Source organism: Rhipicephalus microplus, chromosome 9 (genome assembly GCF_043290135.1).
Source record: "Rhipicephalus microplus isolate Deutch F79 chromosome 9, USDA_Rmic, whole genome shotgun sequence".
In the NCBI taxonomy this organism is placed as follows: Eukaryota; Metazoa; Arthropoda; class Arachnida; order Ixodida; family Ixodidae; genus Rhipicephalus; species Rhipicephalus microplus.
This window is the reverse complement of record NC_134708.1, coordinates 91,419,849-91,441,654: the sequence shown is the minus strand read 5'-3', so window position 1 is coordinate 91,441,654 and position 21,806 is coordinate 91,419,849. Positions and strand designations below refer to the sequence as shown.

At 44.3% G+C, this 21,806-nt stretch overlaps 1 protein-coding gene across 2 annotated transcripts; it reads right to left on the bottom strand.

The window, feature by feature from the left end:
• Positions 1-3,085: 3,085 nt before the first annotated feature.
• Positions 3,086-14,944, bottom strand: LOC142772004 (uncharacterized). 2 transcript variants are annotated; one of them, XM_075874073.1, is made up of 5 exons: positions 14,573-14,944; positions 9,552-9,614; positions 7,177-7,403; positions 4,039-4,198; positions 3,086-3,941 (listed from the first exon to the last, which is right to left on the bottom strand). In XM_075874073.1, exons 2-5 carry the CDS (start codon positions 9,553-9,555, stop codon positions 3,679-3,681), a joined length of 654 nt encoding a protein of 217 aa, XP_075730188.1. In that variant the 5' UTR covers positions 9,556-9,614; positions 14,573-14,944; the 3' UTR covers positions 3,086-3,678. The 2 variants fall into 2 exon arrangements, with proteins under 2 accessions (XP_075730188.1, XP_075730189.1); XM_075874074.1 differs by lacking the exon at positions 14,573-14,944 and having other exon boundaries at positions 9,552-9,755.
• Between the last annotated feature and the right edge of the window lie 6,862 nt (positions 14,945-21,806).

Genomic DNA, 21,806 nt, shown 5'->3' with positions numbered 1-21,806 from the left:
TCAATGGTCCCTGAGCTTTCATTTGAGGTATGCTTTCAAGTCTGGTGCAGGGACAGAAAATTTTGCGTTGGCTGTACTTCCGTGGGCGGATGCAGCCAGCCTGTCCGCCAACACGTTTCCGCAGATCTCACGATTGATTGATATGTGGGGTTCGACGTCCCAAAACCACCATATGATTATGAGAGACGCTGTAGTGGAGGGCTCCGGAAATTTCGACCACCTGGGGTTCTTTAACGTGCACCCAAAATCTGAGCACACGGGCCTACAACATTTCCGCCTCCACGCAGATCTCATGATGCCCGGGCACCCCGCACGCTGTGACTTGCTGTCTGAGCGTGTACATTTCGCATACGATTGTGTATAGTGAGATTATAACAGTATTTTTGTATTTTTTTGTCGTTTTCAGAGCCTTTACTACACTCAGGGAATCGGTGTATATTACTGCCTTCTGTATATTTGGTACTTAATGCGTTTCATGGCCCGAGTATCACATAGGGTTCTGCTGTGAAAATGCTTGTGTAAGTGTGAAGAATACTGACGTCTGAGAAAAATGAACTGACTGCTGCATATGACACAAAAGTTTGAGACCTAGAAGCATTAGTAAAAAATTGACGACTGCTGCACTTGTGCTGGAGCTTAAGGAAGTACGTATGAATATGTGCAAGAGGGGCGTATTTCGGAACTTCCACAAGGGACACATCACAGTCTACGAGCTGCCAATGCCACGGTGGTAGATTTTCAGCGGGGGCCACCAAAGAGTATTTTAGAAGACGATCCCCGATTTCCTCAGCTAGGACTCTCACTCGTAGTGCGTAAAGCTCTCGTAGTGAAAGATGGTTAGAGAAAAAGATAAAAGTGGACAATTCATTAAAAGTAGGGTGTGAAGGGTGTTCTTTTTTGTGTTAACCTTCATAAAATACGCAAATGGCAAGTAGGACCTGTGCAGGTGGAGTGACCACGCGTTTGATTCAACCGACTAGCTTTCTACGAGGCTAGTTCGAAAGGTGCCCTTAGATAAGGGAATGCTTAGATGATACACTGGATCAAGCATCGGTAAGGCGCTTGGTGTGGCGAATCGATAAATTATTGCCCCGTTGTCTAAGTGGGTACGTAAGAGGCTTTTGTCCAAATCTACCAGATACTTCTTGTCACTGCCCCACATAGTGCGTGATAAAACGTTTAGGACATTCATTTAATCAATACATTTACTTCTCAAATGTTTAAAGTACGTGTAATATGAACGTCAGTTTAGTGTGCAAGAATAGGTCTCAGAATTCGCGCTCCATTTTTATGAAAAAAACTTGACCATGCAGGTGAATATTTGGGTCAGGATGAAGGCCTCGAGTCCGGGAGAACAGGACACTAGTATTCTTTTAAATAAAGCCAAAATCTTTTTCTTCTGCCCGTTTTCATACTTTGTTCAGACCTAGCTGGACCAGCCGCTCATATATAGAAACAATGCATAACCTAAAACCGGCTCTCACATCATCGACGTATGGGCAATAGAATATAATTCGTGGATTGCAAAGACGCACAAAATGCGCCCTGACAATAGAAAGAGTACAGCTAAACACTCCACCTTGTAGCCCTCATGTTTCTTGGACAAATGTGGACAAAACATTGCCTATTCAAACACGGAATGTGTGGTTGCATAAACAACTTTCAACTATGGCAAACATTCTACCATGCACGCCAACGTTGCAAAGGTCTCTTATATTCCAAAGCGCCATTTTGTGTCGTAGGCCTTCGCATTACCGAGAAACGTCGAAAGAAAATATTGATATTAAACGAGAGCGTCTCGAATTTGTGCTTCGATACGTACGAGGTGGTTAGTGGTAGGATCTACCTTTTCGAAAACCACACTGGTATTCATCGAGGGGATGTTTGATTCAAGGCAGTGTATCAGGCACCTATTTACTAGCTTTTCATAGAGCTTACGAAGGCGACTTTTTAAGATGATGGGCCTGTAACTCGCTACGGAGGACAGATCATTGCCCTGTTTAAAAATAGGTATTACAATAGCTTCTTTCCAAGAAGTAGGCATCTCGCCTGACATCCACATAGCATTGTACAGTGAAAGTAGGGTGTTCTGTGTTTGGAGAGGTAAGTTTTGATCATTTCGTTTACTACACAATGAGAGCCTGGGGCAGATTTATTACATCAGTTTAGAAATACCTGTAGCTCTGGTAAACAAAAAAGATCACTGTATGCCTCGTATTGTGTACATTTGCGCTCTAGTTTCTGTTTTTCTAGTCTTGTTCTGTACCGCTGGAAGGCCTTGTAAAATGCAACAAGCTGGACACCTGTTGGAAACGTTCGCTCAGAGAATTCGCCTGGTCTTCCTGACTGTCACCTTGGGTGTTTACTAGAGAGAGTAAGTATGCCTGCCTTCCAATTTTCATACTGACCCTCTTCCAGACTTCACCCTCTCGTGTATAGGAAGTATTCTGTCACACATTGCCTGATAGAAATATTTGTCAACTATCCCGTCTGGCTAGTCGGCGCGTTCTTCTGGATTGCGACTAGATATGCTTAATGTTTTTGAGGTTCCCACATGTCGAAGAGTCTCGCAGCAACCTCCAAGCTTGTTGTTTGTTTTGTTTCTTGCGAGCGTTCTGACAGTCAATATTCAACCATGGCACGCATCGTTTACCAGGTTGTTTTGTTGTTTGCGGAATGTTTTTAGATGCAGCTTCACTGCAAAAAAGCCGTAAAATAATCAACAGAGGCATGACCATCAATCCCCAGGCAGCACGCCGCCGTTGGACCAATCTTGGACCAACATCGGCTAACATCGGCACCGACGTCGGGCCGACGTCGGTTCTTCCAATGTCGGGCCGACGTTCAAGCCAATGATGGGCCGATGTTTTGCCGATGTTTTAGCCACTATGCAACTAACATTGGGCCGACGAAGGCCCATCGTATTGCCGACAAAGCTGCCAATGTTCGGCCAACATTGGGCCATATTTCAGCCAATCACATGCCATTTTTACGCCGATGTTTGCTGCACGACGAATATTGGCTACGGATGTACGACCGACATTGGACCAATCCAGGGCCACATTGCAGCCAATTAAATGCCGTTATTACACCGATGTTTCCTGCACGACGAATATTGGCTACTGATTGGCTTGCCATTATGTAACCATTATTAGTAGGGAATTTTTCTTACCGGAAGATTTAAACAATATGCCTCGATGACCCGCTCTTGTAGCTTTGCAGCCCTGTATACTTGGGGCAACAGAAAATTGAATGCCGAGAACTGAAAGCAGTTACTCGATCTATTTCATCTTTTATACCTCATTCCCTTTGCTGACACTAGAAGCGTAGTTTATTTCTTTACCAATTTATCTTTTGCAATAGCGAGTGCTTTATTTGGTACTGGTATTTGATACAGCAGATTGAAAAAAGTCGTTAGGAAGTAAATGTTGAAAGCGTATGTCCCCCACTTGCAATCCCCACATATGTCCCCCACATGGTAATCGAGAATATTCATAGTTTAGAGCATTTTTTGGTAACTAAAACATGGTGATGGTGCTTCCGAATCAGCATAAGCTAGCCGAACAGTGCACCACCGACAGTCTGCAGACTATTTATTCTTTGTTTTTTTTATTTATTTGGTACAACAAAAAATGTATACATTGAAAAATATATATACACAATTAAAAAAGGCCCACTCTACTGCAGGTAAGGTTGCGTTGGGGGCACAGTGACAGTGGTGCTGTGAAGGCCCTGGCTGCTGTGGCTGGGCAGGAAGCCAGCTGCCGCGAGCAGCCGATAATCTGCACTCTGAGAGTGGGGATCATCGGGCTGCTCCACAACAAATGCTTCTCTGAAGCGCCGCTTCCTGCCCCCACAGCGATCACCAGACCCTGGCAGCCACCTCTTAATAAAGTTGAGGGCCTCCGCCTGGTCGCACCCTGCTTTTTGGCAGATGACATCTGCATACAAGAACAGAAATACCATAGTACACATGAAGCACTGCAGTACAGAGAATACACAAGGGTACACACACATAAAACAATGAACAAGTCTAACCTGTCACTAATCTACAGAGCCTCAGGTTCACAAAGGCCCTTTTCCCTTTTCTGCCATGAAGGCTGTACAGCACTTGCACGTCATGTGCCAATACAGTCTTCATGGCATTCACACCAATTTCTCGGAGGCCACGTCCCCCAATCTGCAGGAGGTGCTTGCACTGTAAAAAAATGCAAGAAGCATAGATGGGGTGAACGCAACAGCACATCAAAATGTTTTCGTGATAAAAATCTGCAAGAAGAGGACACTGAAAACAACAACTTGAATTTTTGGGCATCACAACATTTCATTGTTTTTTTACGCTAACTTCAACTCACTTGACCTAAAATGGTTTCCACATCAGCTCTTTCACACTCAGTGTGAGAACCTTTCAGAGTCCTTCTCTGAATGTAGTTTCGCTGTTATGAAATCAAATACAACACTGTTATAACCCTTAATAAATATTGATTCTAGCTATGAAATAGTATAATTACTTTGTACAGTGCTCAAATTCCAATACACGTTTCTTCGAGGTTACAATGTCTTTGCCTGAATGTTGACCAGGAGTAGCTTCTACAGGTGAAAAACGATAAAATATGTGGAATTCAAAAAGAAGCTTGGGCATGTTATTAAACAATGCATTGTAAGCAGAGCACATCAAGATAAATGAACATGATCAAGGCATACTAAGAGGCAACCTTAGAGCGACCAAATCTTGGTCATGGATGAAACTGATAGAAAAATAAAGGTCGCACTAGATGGTCGCACCATTTGCTGTTTATATTTTTTTGTGATAGCCAACAAAGAGGCATGTCGCTATAGAAATCTCATCACAATAAACAAAGGTGCATTTTTCTTCACACTGCGAAATTGGGTGCATGTTAGATTTTTAAAAAAGTAAGAAATCGGCTAACACAAGGCAGGGTGAACTGCAGCTCAAAGTAGAGAGAGCCGCAGCGGACACGATATAGGGTGATAAATGAACAAAATTACTGAATGTCTGTTTTAAGCAGGATATTGCTAGTCACTGCCCATCAAACACACGATGCTGCCTACATCGTTTGCTAGCTTAGGACAGTTCACTCGGACTTCACAGACTATAGTAAATACAGTCGAATCTCATTAATTCCAACACACTTAATTCGAACTGACGCTGTGGTCCTATCAAAGCTATACCGCGCTCCGAAAATGCTCTCAGCACCCCGCCCAATCCTGCGGTGGCACTTCAGACACCTCATCGCTGTGCTTGAAGAAGAAAATGAAGAAAAGGAAAGAAAAGACTGCGGTGGAATGTTTGCCAAATGCCAATCTGCGACATTCCTGTGCCCCGCTTCTTAACACTGCGCATGAAGAGAAAGAGGGAAAAAAAAAGCTGTCGCAGAGAGTTGGCTCTCTCATGCCGATCTGCAACGCGCCGGTGTCACGCTTCCCTGTTTTTCGTTCCTGCTATGTAGAGACTCTTCTCCTTTCAACACCGCGCATGAAGAGAGAAAAAAAAAAGCTGCCGCGGAGTGTTTCTCTCTCGAATGCCGATCTGCTTTTCTCAAGGTGGAGACGCTGCTCCATTCTCATCATGTGCTGGCCACGCTACGGCTGCAGCGCAGATGGTAACAGTGGAAACACAGTTGTCTTCGAAGAGTGTCAGCACTGGACATTGCCGCGCGCAACTTCTTTTGCCAGGAGAATACTGAAGCCGAAGTACAAATGCTTTGCAAACTGCACGCAAAACTTGTTGACTCGTTGCAAGGCCAACTTGTAGAGACATGTATTGACTACTTTAATTAATGACGGATGTTCTGTAATTTGTGAATAAAACTTCTCCATGCACATGCATCACTGCATGGTGAGCCCTCCGCTCGTTTACCGTATTTACTCTATTCTACCGCGCCCTCGATTGTAACGCGCGCCCGGTTTCCACGACAAAAAAAAAACTAAGACATCGGTTGCAACGCGCACCCTTTTTTCTCGTTGGCCCGCTTGATCACACCACTCGCGAAAACGACTCTTTTTGAGAGCGTCTTCCGTTTAAATATGAAGTACGGGGGAAGCTTATGCCTGTCTGACGTGCAACAGAGCATTGCTGTCACTCTAGTTTTACCGTGGCCCGATGTCAGTACACAAACTTGCTTCGCCCCCTTCTCCTAGACGGTTGTGGTGCCAGGCAAGTCGAAGTAAAGAGGCGTGTGATCGGCATTCCCGATTTGCCCAAGCAGGTAGCCGTTGTTGTGCCGCAAGTTTAGGAGGAACCTCTGAAGACTCTGAAGCTTTTCTTCGTACTCCTCCGGCAACTTCCGGCATATGCCCGTTCGCCTTCGGAGGGAAAAGCCTTTTTTCTTCAAAAAGTTCGTTAGCCAGCACCTGCTCGCTTCAAAATGGCTCTGCATTAGCCCTTTTTCTAAGGCTAAATGCATAGCCTGCACTTGGAGCAGTTCTGTCACGGGCCGCTGTGCCGCTCACTGCTTAATCACATACTCGCCGAGCAGCTCTTCAATTTGTGGAAACCAACCCTGCTGTGGTCCACTGAAGCCTTTGGGTGAATCTTTGCTGTCGATAATATTCTGCTTTTGTTTCCGCCAGTCCCGCATGCACGTTTCGGGAACTCCGAATGACCACGATGCGGTCCGATTTCTGTCCGTTCCGGCACACGCGACGACTTTTCTTTTAGAAGCAGCATTGTGGTGCACTCGTCGAGTTTTTGGAGTCAGCCCTACCATGCCGTCGATGCTAATGTACTACAAGATGACGAACTCCTCAGCACACGTATGAAGTGCCGCGCATGGGAAACACATAGGCAGAAATGACCGAAGCGCCATGCCGACGCTTGAGGGGGCGGCCATTTTGTAAGTGGCTATGGCAATAGAATGACCATATTCATTTTTTTTCGTACTCGATTCTAACGCACATGTGATTTATGAACACTCTTAACCGGAAAAAAGGTGCGTGTTAGATTCAAGTAATTACGGTAACTTTCATTATTTTGAACTTCTTTTAATTTGAACAAATTTTCTGGCCTCTTTGAGTACGAATTATTCATATTCGACTGTAGTACAGTGGCTCATGAGATAACCTGACTAGTTTGTTTCCCGAAACACAGTATCTTAAAGCAGTACTAAGTTTCTGCATGTTACATGGGCATATTAAAAATCAAGAAATATACACCAAAGCCGCAGCCACAGCTTTACTCTGCACAGCTGCCTCTGCTGCCTCCACTTCTCCAATTGTACCAGCAGGCAGCCGGGGAAGGTCAGAGGGGCGCTGTGCTGGCTGGGCGTGCTGAGGCACGGACAAGAGCCGTACCTTGTGCTTCAGCTGTCGCACCTCTTGCAGAACCTGTCTTTGTTGCTGCCGGATGCCAAGTTGGATCCGCAGGATCCGTAGCAATAGAGCTGAAACATACAAGGGTACATACCATGTTTACTCACACAATTTGCATCCTCACATAATTTGCTCACCAGTATAATTAGCCAGCCTGCTGTACTACAAGAAACTTTTTGCTCGCATACTTTGCCCTCCCCAACCAGCCCGAGCCACCTTGCCAGCACACACACAGACACATTTGACTTCATGATGCTCTGGTCAGGCACATCTCTTGTCGAGCAGGCGAGTGCAGTCTTACACAAAATGGACTGAGTGCAAGGTCCCTTCTTCCATGAACCTTTATGCTTTCCCTAGAATATCGAACTTGAAAACTGAAACCTGTTTATGTGTAGTCCGAAATGCCTAAAGGTTTGCCTCCTATCTTCCCACCTCTTTCACGGCAAGATTGTATTCCCGAGACACAGCACAGAAGTTGAACGCGTGCAAGGACCTGTCACATCAACTAGATGAGGCAGGTTTTCGCACTCATTTTTTTTTCGGTTTCGCCATCTGGCCATTGCGTTTTTACCGTTCCTTGTGATATGCTACAATAATTATATACGAGGCAGATTGCTGTTATAAAGCTTACCGAAGAAAACTGAAACCGTGCTACCGCTAAGCACATCAGCGTGGAGTTCTTGGACATGCAATATTCAGTATGGGAGCCAGCAGAAGAGTGCGTTGAATAAGACTTAGCATAGAAGCTTGGGTGTGTTGGATAGATATCGGAGGGAACACAACGCAATAGAAGACTGGGACAAGGAATGGACACACACACACATGAAGGGCGACACACACAGCACTGTGTTGGCATCGCGCTTCCTTGTCTTCATCTTACTTTACGTTGGGTTCCCGACAATTATTGGAGAGTACTTATGTTCTCTGGTATAACCCTGTCGTGGGAACTGGTTTTTGTGAGCACTGTTCGGAAGAACTTCAAGAAAATGGGGGCACTTGAACAGGCTTAGCAAACAAATGACAATCCGCTTTGAGACAGCTGTGACAGCGCCTGCAACATATATTCCCAGTTGAGCTTTTAGGCCAGCGATTCCTACTAGCTTCACACATGACCGAATTGACAAAAAAAGTACACATAATACGCGAGTATATACCGCATTTGACTCTGTAGCTTTGATGAACCAGGCAGATACACAAATTTATCCAAAACTCCATTGATTCTGTTGCAAAATTATTCAACAAACAAATTGCGATGTTATCCATGTTACTATACGATTGTGGCACTTTACCATTGCAGCTTTCCAGGAGGCACACATAGTGCAGCGTTAGTTCACCACTCGCAGGTAATTGTATGCAGTAGGTTGCTCACAGCAACTGACTGCATGCAATGGTGAACATCTTGCATGCTTGCACCGCTGTTTCAGCATGCTGGCTGCTTCCCATACGCCTATCAATTGATGTTCACAAAATTGGGAAGATGAAGAAAGACTACACAGTGCCCTCTGGCCACCCTATACTCCAAACCTCCAGCCAACAAACAAACAAAAGAAACAGAAGTATGCCAATGAATATTATTCCTAATGCAGCTGGAATGGAGTGTAGTTTTCACCAATTCTGTGTGTTAAGTCAATATGGAGTGAGTTAACTCCATAAAGTAGCTTTTCTCATAGCAGTGTTCACTCTATTGTAACACAAGGAGTGACTTCATAGCATCTAGAAGGAAAAATAGAATCTTCAGTATTTGATAGAAATGTGAGGCTCTACCTTAAAACAACAATAATCTGCAAAAAGAACTCATTACATTCGAAAAGAAAGGTAGCACAGTTGATCCCCTTTACAAGAGACACTGATGTAACAGACAAACGGGGATAAGAGGCACCAGTGTGCAGGCTGACATTTGGCCCATCATGCATCAGGCACTCCGTAGATGCGCCTGTGCAGCCGGGAGCCCTGCAGTCAAGCATGCTGAGCAAGACTGTTGACCACTGTACAATGACACATTGCCACAAAATTTCAAAACTTCATTTCACAGACTTCTGCAAAAGCTTCTTACACTCTTGCATAATTTTTGCACAAGCTTGTCTCATTCTTGCGTGATTTTCGTCAGAACATATAAGTGTTGGAAGTTTTATGTCCCCAAAAACTTGCACAATACAAATAGCATACATTAAAGTCTATCACTTAATACGTGCATAGTGTAACAATGAAAGGAAACTCACGCATGGTTTGCTCCGAGCCTTCCCCGTGCGGTGCCTCCTTGAGCCTTGGAGAGCACTGTACAGCTAGAGCAAAGTAGCATCAATCCAGTGTTAATGGCAGGTTAACAAGACAACAAAACTAACCCCCATATTCATAAACGCTCCCCGACTCGACTTTCCCTCTTCACTTGACAGAGTTGAGCACTGTGCCGCTGCTCGTTTGAAAGCGACGCTGCGCTACTCGAGAATCACAGCAGATTATTGCTGACATGCAGCAATTTTCTCTGCTTAGAGACGGCGCTCCCATCAGCCATCTCAAGTGAAGGTGAAGCGTAGAGTGGAGGGACGTTCTAGAATACGGGGGTAAGATTGGTTGCAAGAACACTACAATAGACACACTTAATTTTTACACTTCATCTATACTGTACAGCTACACACATTCTGCATCCTTATAATGCAACATATACATACAGGCTTATAAAGTAAACACTGTAGGCTGCTCAAATAACACCTACACAAAAAAATTACCCAAAAGTGGCCATGCGCAAAGTACTTTTATTTGAAACTCACAAAACTTTTGCGGTGATGGAGAATAAATAAGACAGGTCACGCTTGGAGGCACATGAGACCTTCGCAGCTTTCATAAAGTACAAAAAACAATATGGTATGTGTGTGTGTATGTACGCATGAAGCTTCAGCCTTTACATACGGTTTCTTGAAAGAATCGACTATGAATTTTATGGCACCTGTGTCCTTCAGCGCAATTGAAAGCCTGCTGATCAGTGTGTGCAATTGTGGAATAGTTACATGGAAAATGGCGTGAAACACCTAAAATGAAACTTTTCTAGCTAGGAAATATGCAGCTGTGTATACACAACACATGCTGCAAACAGTGGGAGGTGACCACAAGAGTGATTTGAGTGTAAGCGGCCGTATTCCGCATTCATGCACCCCGCCAGTTTCAACTGTTGCCCAAAAGCAGCACCACTTCAGCGTGCTACTTTTTTTTTACATCATAAACAGCACGGAATACAGCGAGGATGAAAACAACATATGCAATTAAATTTTGAGCACTATTTATGGTGCGCATGATTGATTGATTGATATGTGGGGTTTAACGTCCCAAAACCACTATATGTTTATGATAGACGCCGTAGTGGAGGGCTCCGGAAATTTAGACCACCTGGGGTTCTTTAACGTGCACCTAAATCTGAGCACACGGGCCTACAACATTCCCGCCTCCATCGGAAATGCAGCCGCCGCAGCCGGGATTCGAACTCGCGCCCTGCGGGTCAGCAGCCGAGTACCTTAGCCACTAGACCACCGCGGCGGGGATGGTGCGCATGAAAAAAAAAAGGCCTTTGTACAACGACGAATTCATGATTTGCCTTCACGGACCTTCTCTTAGGCTGCACCACATACAGATTTTTTGTGGCTTTCAAAAGAGATTTGAAAAAAAAAATAATAACCGTGTTTACTCTCGTCATGAGCGCACTCACTAAGTCACCCTCATTTCAGTCGTCAAAATTTTGAATTTTTTTTCTTCCACATATTAAACACACACCTTACGTTCATCCGCAGAAGTCCCACGGGCTCCCCTCCCCTTGCCGCCTTCGCTCGCTGCCACGTGCCATTTTATTTTTGTTTCTATTTGTTCACGGAACGTCCCCTGTCTTTTTTAATTATCTCTTGTAACATATGTGGCATTATCTTGTTCCCGAGGTGCCACAGGTGCTTTGCTATGTAGATGCACCATTAAACTAGTATTTTTGATCAACTGTGCATTTCTGATGTTTACCTTGCAAGTACGTAAAACTGGCATGCTTCTTGATCTACGATACACATGTGGCTTGTCTCACTTTGAAGGAAAAGTTAGCATACAATGGTGTAAATGCTTAGAATTTGAAATATTGAGGCAGCAGCACACCGGAGATGATCATATGGTAAAGAAACAAGTGCTGCCTTATTACTGGCAAGTTGTCACTTATATGTACAAATAAAATTTGCGAGCTAAAAAAAGTACAAAAGCACAGCGAGGCTATGATGTGGTTCAACCTGTGGATTCGCTTCATTTATCACGCCATATGAGTAAGCTTCCTTTGGTAAAACTGCTCAGATAAGAAAAAAAGTTTGCTGTCCAATACAGCAACTATACAAAGTGTGCACGTGCATCTCGCAGCGCCTTTTCGTCACTTCCGAAATGCGCCACCAACATGCCCGGGCACCAACCGAATCTATCGCCTACAACTGCAATGTTGTCTCCTTGTGCTTGCACCCGTTTAGTTTTGCCTCACGATGCAAGTTTGAGAAATTATGAGCTGCTAGTGAGGCAAGTTGAATTAGTAGTCCACGCAGAGGGAGCACAGCTTAGGGTGTTTCTTCGCTGAAAGTTATAACCTGAAATTGAGAACGCACATTCTGATTTTCCTAAAAGTACCAGCGTATTTGGCTGGTGCAGATTAACAAAAATACTTGAAGAAACTTTGCAATATTTGCATCTTCAGGTGCAACTTCATTACGGGTAAGTGCCATAGCCAAGTATTTACCTGCAAACAGATATAGCTTACCAAGATACTGTACATACAAACTTGTCCGCAATTAAAATCATGATGGCGAGGAAGGCGGTTAAAATGGTGATGGCGATCGCGGAGATTTGGTATTGCATTGAAACAAACTCTAAAGAATGGGAAACAATATTAGTTCACTTTGAAGTATAGCCGATCGGTTCAAGTTGGGCGTCAGGATTTTTTTAATTAGTCAATTAATTCTATACATTGTCTCTATCATCTTCAGTGACTCCACTGTACATTAGCGTACAACAAAAGCAAAATACAAAGTGAAAAGTGTGTTAAAGCATACGCGAAAAATAAAGTGATGTCTGGCATTACCGCGACACACACCATGCAAAGTCGCTATCTGCCTTGTATGATATTTTCCTCGACTATTTCCACAAATTGCAATCAAAGAGGCTCAAGCTCAACATCAGCACTGTTTAAAACACTTGGGGGGGGGGGGGGGCATTGCTACTTTGGTGACGTAGGCCGTGACAATATATTCATAATATTATATCTCTTGTAAACTTGCCTAGCTCTGCACGACTAGTTTTCGATGGGAGCGGCTGCGCTTCGCACATCCACTCTTAAAATTGCGGCTCAAGAGATTTTGAGCTTTCACTTGTTTTTGGGCCAGGCAATTTGTAGTGAAAGCAAGATAATAGGCCCTCATAGGTTGTGGCGGGCAGCCGGTGTACGCCGTGGCTGGTATATGTGTCGCACATCTTGATTACCTGGTCTTGTATCGAGTGAACGAGCGAGGCCTTCCTAATCCAATGAGCTCGTTAAAGTACGACAACAAAAAACCACAATGCTTCCACATCGTTCACAGCAACAGATGACGAGCCCCCAACAAACCGCACTGCAGCACGTGAACTGCAATAGGTACCCAGGGAGTTACCCGGGCATGGCGGGAGAGGGCGACAACGGCAGAAGTGACATCACAAGAACACTATGTATAAAGGGGACATTTAAAGACTTTTTTCCTATTTATAAACTTCGTGCACTGTTCTGTCACAATATATAGCTCAGAATAGTTGTATTTTGAAAAGGGCACTAATTCATAAGCCCAATGGTTCAAGGATGGGTGCATTTAGGGGGCCCATTCTACGTTTTACTTATGCCCTTCAAGAACTTGCTTACAGGGCCAAAGTCCTGTTTCAGAAAGAACACGCTAGTGCGTGGCCAGCAGTCCGTCAAGCATTAGTGCTGGTGAGATTTGGAAATGCAGCGCATGAGCATCCTCATCTGCTACTTCTCTGCTCATGCTCTCGGGGCTTACTTGCGAGGCACGGTCCTTCGCACTTTTCATTTTCACACTGTAAATCAACTGATACCAACTCTGCCTTCCATTATTTAATAAACCAATATTTCTTGGTCGCGAGGACGAGCTTAAAATGTTTGCTACATCAGACCTGAACAGCATTTTGAGTCATCGAAACTTGCTAGTTGCAGCGAGCATTATGCGAAAAATATGATGTGCTTTACGGTGACAACTTGCAAAACCCTGCAGCAACGATTAAAATCATGCATTTTTTGTGCTCACAGGAAATCCCTGAAGTAGGAGGCACTGGGCTAGATAAATTGCACAGCTAAAATACGGATGCGCTTTCCAATGCTGTCATGAGTACAGGCGGAGAAATGGCAGACAAAACTGGGCGCACCCCGATTCTATGCGCATGCGTCCCATTCACAAGCCTCGCTGCCAGTTAGCACCACATGGCTCACTGTCCATGAGCTCGCTTGTTTCCTGTAACAGTGGACCATACGGTACACCTATTTAAAAACGAGGATAGAATGTATATAATGCAGCATCTGATGAAGCCATGACGATGTGTTGCTGATGAAATCTGGAACTCTAGTTAGTACCCTTATTGTTAACCAGCCGACCGACTAGCAAAAAGATTTGCGACTGAAATGATGGCATCTACACCTGCCCTTAAAGGGACACTGAACAAAGTTTTTGCCGCCGAGATTTTCAGCCAAAGCAAAAGATTGGGCCATGAAATTCATAGACAATAATAATTTCCAGCAGAAACTACGAAAACATACTGAATTTAATTAGCCTTTTACAAAATGCCGCGTCTATCTCTTAGACACGGCGTTTTCTAAAAGGTCGCGACATTTATTTTTCAAGTTTTTTTTTGTTATTCAAGACAAATCTACGGTGAATTGTTCACAGAAAACAAAATTGCCTCGGTAAGATTTCTTTGCGAGCAGCTTACTAATTTTAAGGCAGGCGCGTTGATTCGTGAACTGAAGAATGCGAATAATCGATCTTGCCTGCTAGTGGCTAGGCGACAAAGGCTTTACCTTATGTCCTGGTGTAGCTAAGTCACGCAAATGGAGCAGAAAATGTGCATTATCATTTATTTCACCTAAATATCACACGTATGTGACTTATTGCCGGTGACAGGTGATCAGGATGAAGTCGACAAGTTGCAAATCTGAACAAGAATTCACTCGAATGAAAAACCAACCTATACTCACGTGCACGGTGAAGTCGAACACGTCGTCCCTCAATGTTGTCGCTGATGCCCGAAGGAAAAGAGAAGAGGACAAGCGACGGGGTCGTCTCTTTCTATAAAGTCGGCGGAACTGCCAGAACGGCCAACACAAAAGGCATCGGGTTGACATTCCTCCATCTGGGCATCAGTCGCTCCACCCGGGCATGCAGCTGCTACTGGTTCTACTACTATCCTCTTCCCCTTGCCTCTTCCCGACATTGCAGTGTTTCTGCCATACTCGCGAACCTTTTTAAATTAAAGCACGCAATCATGTATTATCGTGCGCCATACTAAACTTAAAAACAGTGCGCCGATACATGAGATCACGAAGCGCGGTCCACGCCATCATAAGAGCAATTAGAGAAATGAAACAAAGAAAACAAAAATGTATAAAATATTTTGTCTCAATACGATCCGCAATCCAGTTTCCTGCAGCGGCTTTTGGCTCTGTATGAACGGCCAAGCCAGTGCCAAGCCAAGCTTGCGTCCCTGATCAGGTGTTTGTTTCCATCGAGAATTCAACAGTGAACTGGCAATTTGTTTAGATGATATTGCTAAAGGGCTTGAAATTAAATATTTCTCTACGTACTACTGCTGTACGTTTCCTCTCTGTTTCCTGATCACAGTGATGAGATTGAGGAGGTTACAATTTAGAAAACAGCAAGTGCAGCTCAAGCATTGCTAGTATCGCTGTTTCGGTAATAAAATGTTACAAAGATTTTGCCCCGCGACCTGCTTGCCGTGTTCGAGCACCCAGTAGAAATTTACGGTGCCGCGTTTGAAAGAGTTGAATAAATTGCAATATTACGAAAGAAAGGCTCTGAAGCAACATCGCATTTTATCAGGCCTACACCTCCCACACCTAGACGAGTAAAACTCGTCGATATTTATTTATTTATTTATTTATTTATTTATTTATTTATTTATTTGTACCCTCAAGGCCTACAGGCATTTCAGAGGGGAGTGGGTTACAAGGTTATACAGAAAACTAAAAAGCAGCAACAGAAGTAGTAAGCAGATAAGTACAAACATACATGGGCCCTAAGCATACAATGTTAGCTAGCGCTGCACGAAACTGATGGTTGTCTTCGATTGCGGCGGTCAGTCCGGGAAGGCGGTTCCAATCTTGTGACGTCCGAGGAATAAATGACTGAAAGAAGGCATTGGTGTTGCATGGTATTGTTCCTACTTTGTGTCGGTGATCCATACGAGAAGAAATATATGAAGGAGGAGTAATTAACTCACTGAATAGGGGCGAATTATGGTAGTAAATTTTGTGAGACACAGGCGAGAGTGTTTGCGGCGCGAAGTTAGAGTGGGTAATTGAAGCAAGTTTTTCATGGACGTGACACTTGCCGCACGAGTGAAATTACCGAGAATGAAACGTGCTGCGTTGTTCTGCACGAGCTCAAGTGATGTCACCAGATAGTCATGGCTCGGGTCCCAAATGGATGATGCATATTCGAGTTTAGAACGAACCAATGATTTATACAAAAGTGTTTTTAAAGAGGTAGGTGCAGAAAAGAAGTTGCGGCAAAGGTAGCCAAGCAGGCGATTAGCATTATTATTAACGGTATTAATATGAAGCGACCAGGTAAGATCAGTTGTTATGTGAATTCCCAGGTATCGGTACGACGTCACAGGTTCAAGAAGTGTATTGTTAAGGTAATAGGAACCCGTCGAAAGGGCTCTTCTTGAAATGCGAAAGACTTTGCAATTAGTTGTTTTAAGTTCCATTAACCATTGCTCACACCAGTTAGAAATTGCGTTAATGTCCGATTGCAGTGCCGTAACGTCGTTATCGTTGTTAATTTCTCGAAAAATAACACAGTCATCTGCAAACAAGTGAATATTAGAGAGAACACAGCTAGGTAGGTCATTAATGTATATCAAAAACAAAAGTGGTCCCAAGACAGAGCCCTGGGGAACGCCGGAATGAACAGAACTGGGTGAAGAGTCATAGTTATTGGCTGTGACGAACTGGAAACGATTAAAAAGGAAATACTCAATCCATGCAAACAACTTAGGATCTAGATTTAACTTGCTTAGTTTGTAAAGGAGTAGTTTGTGAGACACTTTGTCAAAAGCCTTGGAGAAGTCGAGGAAGATACAATCAGCGGATGAACGGCGATCTAAAATTAAGTGTAGCTTGTGGGTTAATGAAAGCATTTGGGTCTCGCACGAGAACTTCTTTCGAAAACCATGTTGCGCGGGTGAGAAGAAAGAGTTAAATTCAAGAAATTTGACCAGATGGGAAAAAATTACATGTTCGAGAATTTTGCATGGAATGCTTGTTAGTGATATGGGTCGGAAATTGTTAGGCGTATGTTTGTTACTGGACTTATGGAGTGGCACCACCTTCCCGACTTCCCAATCCGCCGGCAGGATGCTCGTGTCGAGGGTCTGCTGGAATATTTTGCACAAAATAATAGAGGAATACACAACAGTACTTTTTAAGAACTTCGTATTAATAAGGTCAACACCGGGGCTCGATGAGGGTTTCAGTGACTGGATTATTTTACTTACACCACCTGGGTCAGGAACAATGGGGTCCATGGAGAGATAATTACAGTTCTGAAGTTCACGTATTGAGGGGTTAGAAGAAACAACAAAGTTCTGGCAAAAAACTGCATTGAGTAGGGAAGAACATTCGCTACTGGGTATAATGGAACCATCTGGCCCAGTTAATGTAATACTATTCGTTTTAGAAGGAGTGATCACACGCCAAAATTTTTTAGGGTCGTTAATAAGCATAGAAGGAAGGGTGCGCTGAAGAAAGTGTGATTTGGCAAGTTTTACTGCTGCAATGTATGCTTTGTTGGCGGTTGTGTATGCGTTCCATCGGTAATCACTCGGGGATTTTTTAGCCAGACGATAGCAGCGCTTTTTTCGATTAGACAGCCTGTTTAACTGCTTGTTGTACCAAGGCGCCTCCGGGTTAGAATTTATTGTGCGCAGAGAGATGTATTTATCAGTTAGTTCGTGAACTTTATTTTTAAATAGGTTCCAGTTTTCTTGAACGGTACGCGTATCAAAATGCAGCAAGAAAATGTCCAGAAAGCAAGCTAGTTCGTTGTTAAAAGTTTCAAAGTCTGCTCTTGAGTAGTCGCGAATTTGCTTAGTTGAGGTCGTAGCCTTGCTTAATGGAACGTTTATATTAAATGAAAGGAGCGAGTGGTCGCTCAGACCGGGTAAGTATGAAATCGGGGAAGCAAAATTAGCGTGCGTAGTTAATATCAAATCTAGTATGTTCGGGGTCTCTTGAGTGGTTCTAGTCGGTTCAGAAACGAGCTGGGAAAAAGAAAATAATGAACAAAGATTGAGAAATTCTGTTGTTTGAGATGAAGGTGGTTTGGATACGGGGGTTTCCGAGGACCAAGAAATATGTGGGAAGTTAAAATCACCCATAAAGAATATAGGAGCAGTGGGGTGTCGTGTAGAAACAATATTCAGCGCATCGTGTAGTTCAGACACAAACGTTGGGGGATATGAAGGTGGACGGTAACAAACGCCCATAACAAATTTCCGGTGCCCAATGTCAACGCAAGACCATACAGATTCTAAATCAGTGTGAACGTGATTGATTGATTGATATGTGGGGTTTAACGTCCCAAAACCACTATATGATTATGAGAGACGCCGTAGTGGAGGGCTCCGGAAATTTAGACCACCTGGGGTTCTTTAACGTGCACCCAAATCTGAGCACACGGGCCTACAACATTTCCGCCTCCATCGGAAATGCAGCCGCCGCAGCCGGGATTCGAACCCGCGCCCTGCGGGTCAGCAGCCGAGTACCTTAGCCACTAGACCACCGCGGCGGGGCAGTGTGAACGTGAATTAAGTGAGATGGATAAGACTTTTTGACAGCAAGTAATACGCCACCGCCTTGACGCAAGGTGCGATCGCAGCGATAAATGTTAAAACAGGACACGTCGAAGATTTCACTATCATGAATGTGTGTGTGCAACCATGTTTCAGTGAGTGCTACGATGTCTGCGCTAACGGTGTTAAAGACAGAGTTAAGGGATTCCCGTTTGCTTGTTACACTGCGAGTATTTGCTAGAATTACGGAGACACATGGCATCGGTGCTCTAGCTCCCCTCGTTTGTTCCTAGCTGGTAGGCCTGCCGGACAACGCAGACGCACTCGCCAAAAGCGGTGCGGCGGACGTGGCATTGGGAAGTGGCGCAGTCGGTGGCGCCCGTTTTATTTCTTTTACGCTGTCAGACACGGTATCGTACATGAAGCACCGGTCATCTATTATTAGTTTGTTATAGCGCAATTGGAATTTGGGAGAGTGGGGTTGGCCTTTGCCGAATTCTACAAGTTTCTTTCTAGCCTGTCTAGTTGCGACTGAGTAATCTTCCGATACCGCAATGTCTTTAGTTTTTAAAACAGCGCGGTCGGAAAGAATCGCTTCCTTCATCTTGAAGCTGTGAAATTTAATGATGACCGGACGAGTTTTGGAGCTGGAAAAGGTGCCTATGCGGTGAACGCGATCGACATCGTTTCCAGTAATGGCTTTTCCTGTCGCACTTGATAGTGCAGCTAGCGTCTTCTCCTCTGTGTCTTGCCACGATTCCCGCGAGTCCGGGATGCCATGAACGAGCAGGTTACTTCTCCGTGACCTGTCCTCTAGGTCGTCCAGGCGAGATTGCAAGACGCCCTGCTGCGACATCAAGCGTTCTGCAGTGTCGCTGACAGCCGCCAGGTCACCACTCATCTGCTCTATCACATCCGACTTTGATTCTAAGCATTCAAGACGGCCGAAAATATCAACCAGCTTTGTTTCTATTGCCCGCTGGCCGGACTTGATTTCTCTGATATCTGTTTGAAGATCCGCTTGCCCCTTAGTTAATGCGATTGTCCATTCGTTGATGTCGTTGAGTATCTGAAGCATTGTGTTCATTTGCTCCGAGTTCGCATCCTGAGGTTCGTCGGGAGCTGTGGATTGGTTTCGGGGTTTAGAAGGACCAGGGTTAGTCTCTATGTCACCTGACAGAAGCAGCAACAGCGCGACATCAACGCAATCGAGCAATGTTTCACAAAGCACTTGTGGGCATGGAAGCAGTATCAAAAAGCGATTGTTAGATCACTGTGCGAAAAGTGAGAATTGATTACGCACCTGCGGGGCGTAGAGAAGAATTTTCGGCATGGTTTCACGAACGCTGCTCCCATGCCCACTAAAGGCAAGTGTGCTGCGTGGCTTGTTTATATCCGTGCGCCACAGTGCTGCCGCCGTCACTTTGGCCGTGTTCCGGGTGAACGTCGAGTTGCTTAGTCGAAGGTTGATACCGTCGCAGCCACGATTCTAGATATCCAGCACGTCATCGCCAGTTGAAGCTTGAAAGGCCTGCCCAGGATCGATGCGCGTAGGACGAAATGGCCAGACGAAAAAGACAGTCAGCAAAACCTGCGGGGCGTAGAGAAGAATTTTCGGCATGGTTTCACGAACGCTGCTCCCATGTCCACATATTATCTTGCAAAGCTGTGTATAATTACATATTATCTTGCAAAGCTGTGTATAATATTTAAAACACATTCTTTAGCCCACGATGAATTGTTCTCTCGTGTGGCTTCTCCATTTGGTACTGTCATGTTAACTTACAAAGGCAACTTTCCATATTTAGTTTCTTTAGATGTTGCAAAAGCTTGACACGTGGTGTGTATGCCATACTGATTATTCTCCTCGTAACCTGGGTCTGCCTCTTTAAACAGCGTCGCATTTTATTGTTCGCAATTGTGTTTGTTTTATACTGTAAGCGAGCTGTGTGATTTCATCAATATTCACGAGTGTTCCCTGACTATACAAACACGTGCGTCTTATTTGGTGCGGTGCACGTTTGTATGTAGCAAAAATGTCATTTCGTCAGCGTGTGTCTGCATACACTTGCATGCCCTGCAGTACGTGTACATAATTAATGCAGTAAGGACTGCAATGCATAGGCTTGCATGGGACATATATTCCATGCACCCTAAGAGAAATGTTGTTTGTTATGAGCCTACTGTTTATCATTACATTTTTTTTTTTCGTTAAAGTTTCATCTCCATATAAAGCAGCTGTATACAGGCACGAGCTTCAGCAGCTTCCTCGTTGTTCCATTTTAAATAAAAACACCAAGCGTACCCTAATCAATGATCTGTTTGCTATCATTACTGTTATGTGTTCTACGATGTACACAAGGACAGTAGTATACAAAAAATAGGGAGGGAATTGAATGCCCTGCCTGCATGGCTGCGCCGTTTCACAAGATCAGGCGCTGCGCTGTGAAGCTTCCTACCGGCCTGCAGAAATTCAAGGGAGCGTACAATAGCGTAGTTCAAGAGGACTTGTGGGGAATACTAGACACACTGGGTGTAAAAGATGGAGTCACTAATCTTTTAAAGGGTATCTATAAAACTAACAAGGTAGTTAAAAAGGGGGAAAAACAGGTATCCAAGCCCACAGTGGTGAAACGTGGACTTAGGCAGGCGTGCCCACTGTCACCCTTCTTATTCATGATGTACCTACAAGGATTAGAGGCCAAATTAGAGGCAAGGGGACTTGGCTTCAACCTCTCTTTAGTCAAACAAGGAAAACTCATTGATCAGGCACTACCAGCATTAATCTACGCAGATGATATAGTGCTAATGGCCGACAACAAGGAAGATTTGCAGAGGTTGATGGACATCTGCGGTAATGAGGGAGATAGGTTAGATTTTAGATTCAGTTAGGAAAAATCAGTAGTCATGATTTTTAATGATAACAAAGGTAGTGAGCTTAGAATACAGGAAGTCACGCTAGAGATAACAGATAAATACAAATAACTGGGCGTATGGATAAGCAATGGGACCGAGTACCTGAGGGAACACAAAATATGCGTGACGACTAAAGATAACAGGAATGCAGCAGTGATGAAAAATAGGGCACTGTGGAATTACAATAGGTGTAATGTTGTGAGAGGAATATGGAAAGGGGTCATGGTTCCTGGGCTGACGTTCGGCAACGCGGTCTTGTGCATGAGGTCAGAAGTTCAAGCAAGATTAGAAATTAGGCAACGTGAAATATGTAGGCTTGCTTTAGGAGCTCACGGGAATACACCAAACCAGAGAGTACAAGGTGATATGGGATGGACATCATTTGATGGCAGGGAAGCTAGCAGCAAGATAAAATTTGAGAAGCGATTGAGAGAAATGGGGGAGGAGCGTTGCGCTATGAAGTTTTTCAGCTACTTGTA

What these genes read in the sequence shown, in the direction of transcription:
- LOC142772004 (XM_075874073.1), bottom strand. An exon ending in AAGCTGTGGCTGCGGCTTTG is followed by an intron (nt 4,199 to 7,176) that starts GTGTATATTTCT and finishes ATTTTTTTACAG; the next exon opens with TGCAAGCACCTCCTGCAGAT. An exon ending in GCTCTGTAGATTAGTGACAG is followed by an intron (nt 3,942 to 4,038) that starts GTTAGACTTGTT and finishes TCTTGTATGCAG; the next exon opens with ATGTCATCTGCCAAAAAGCA.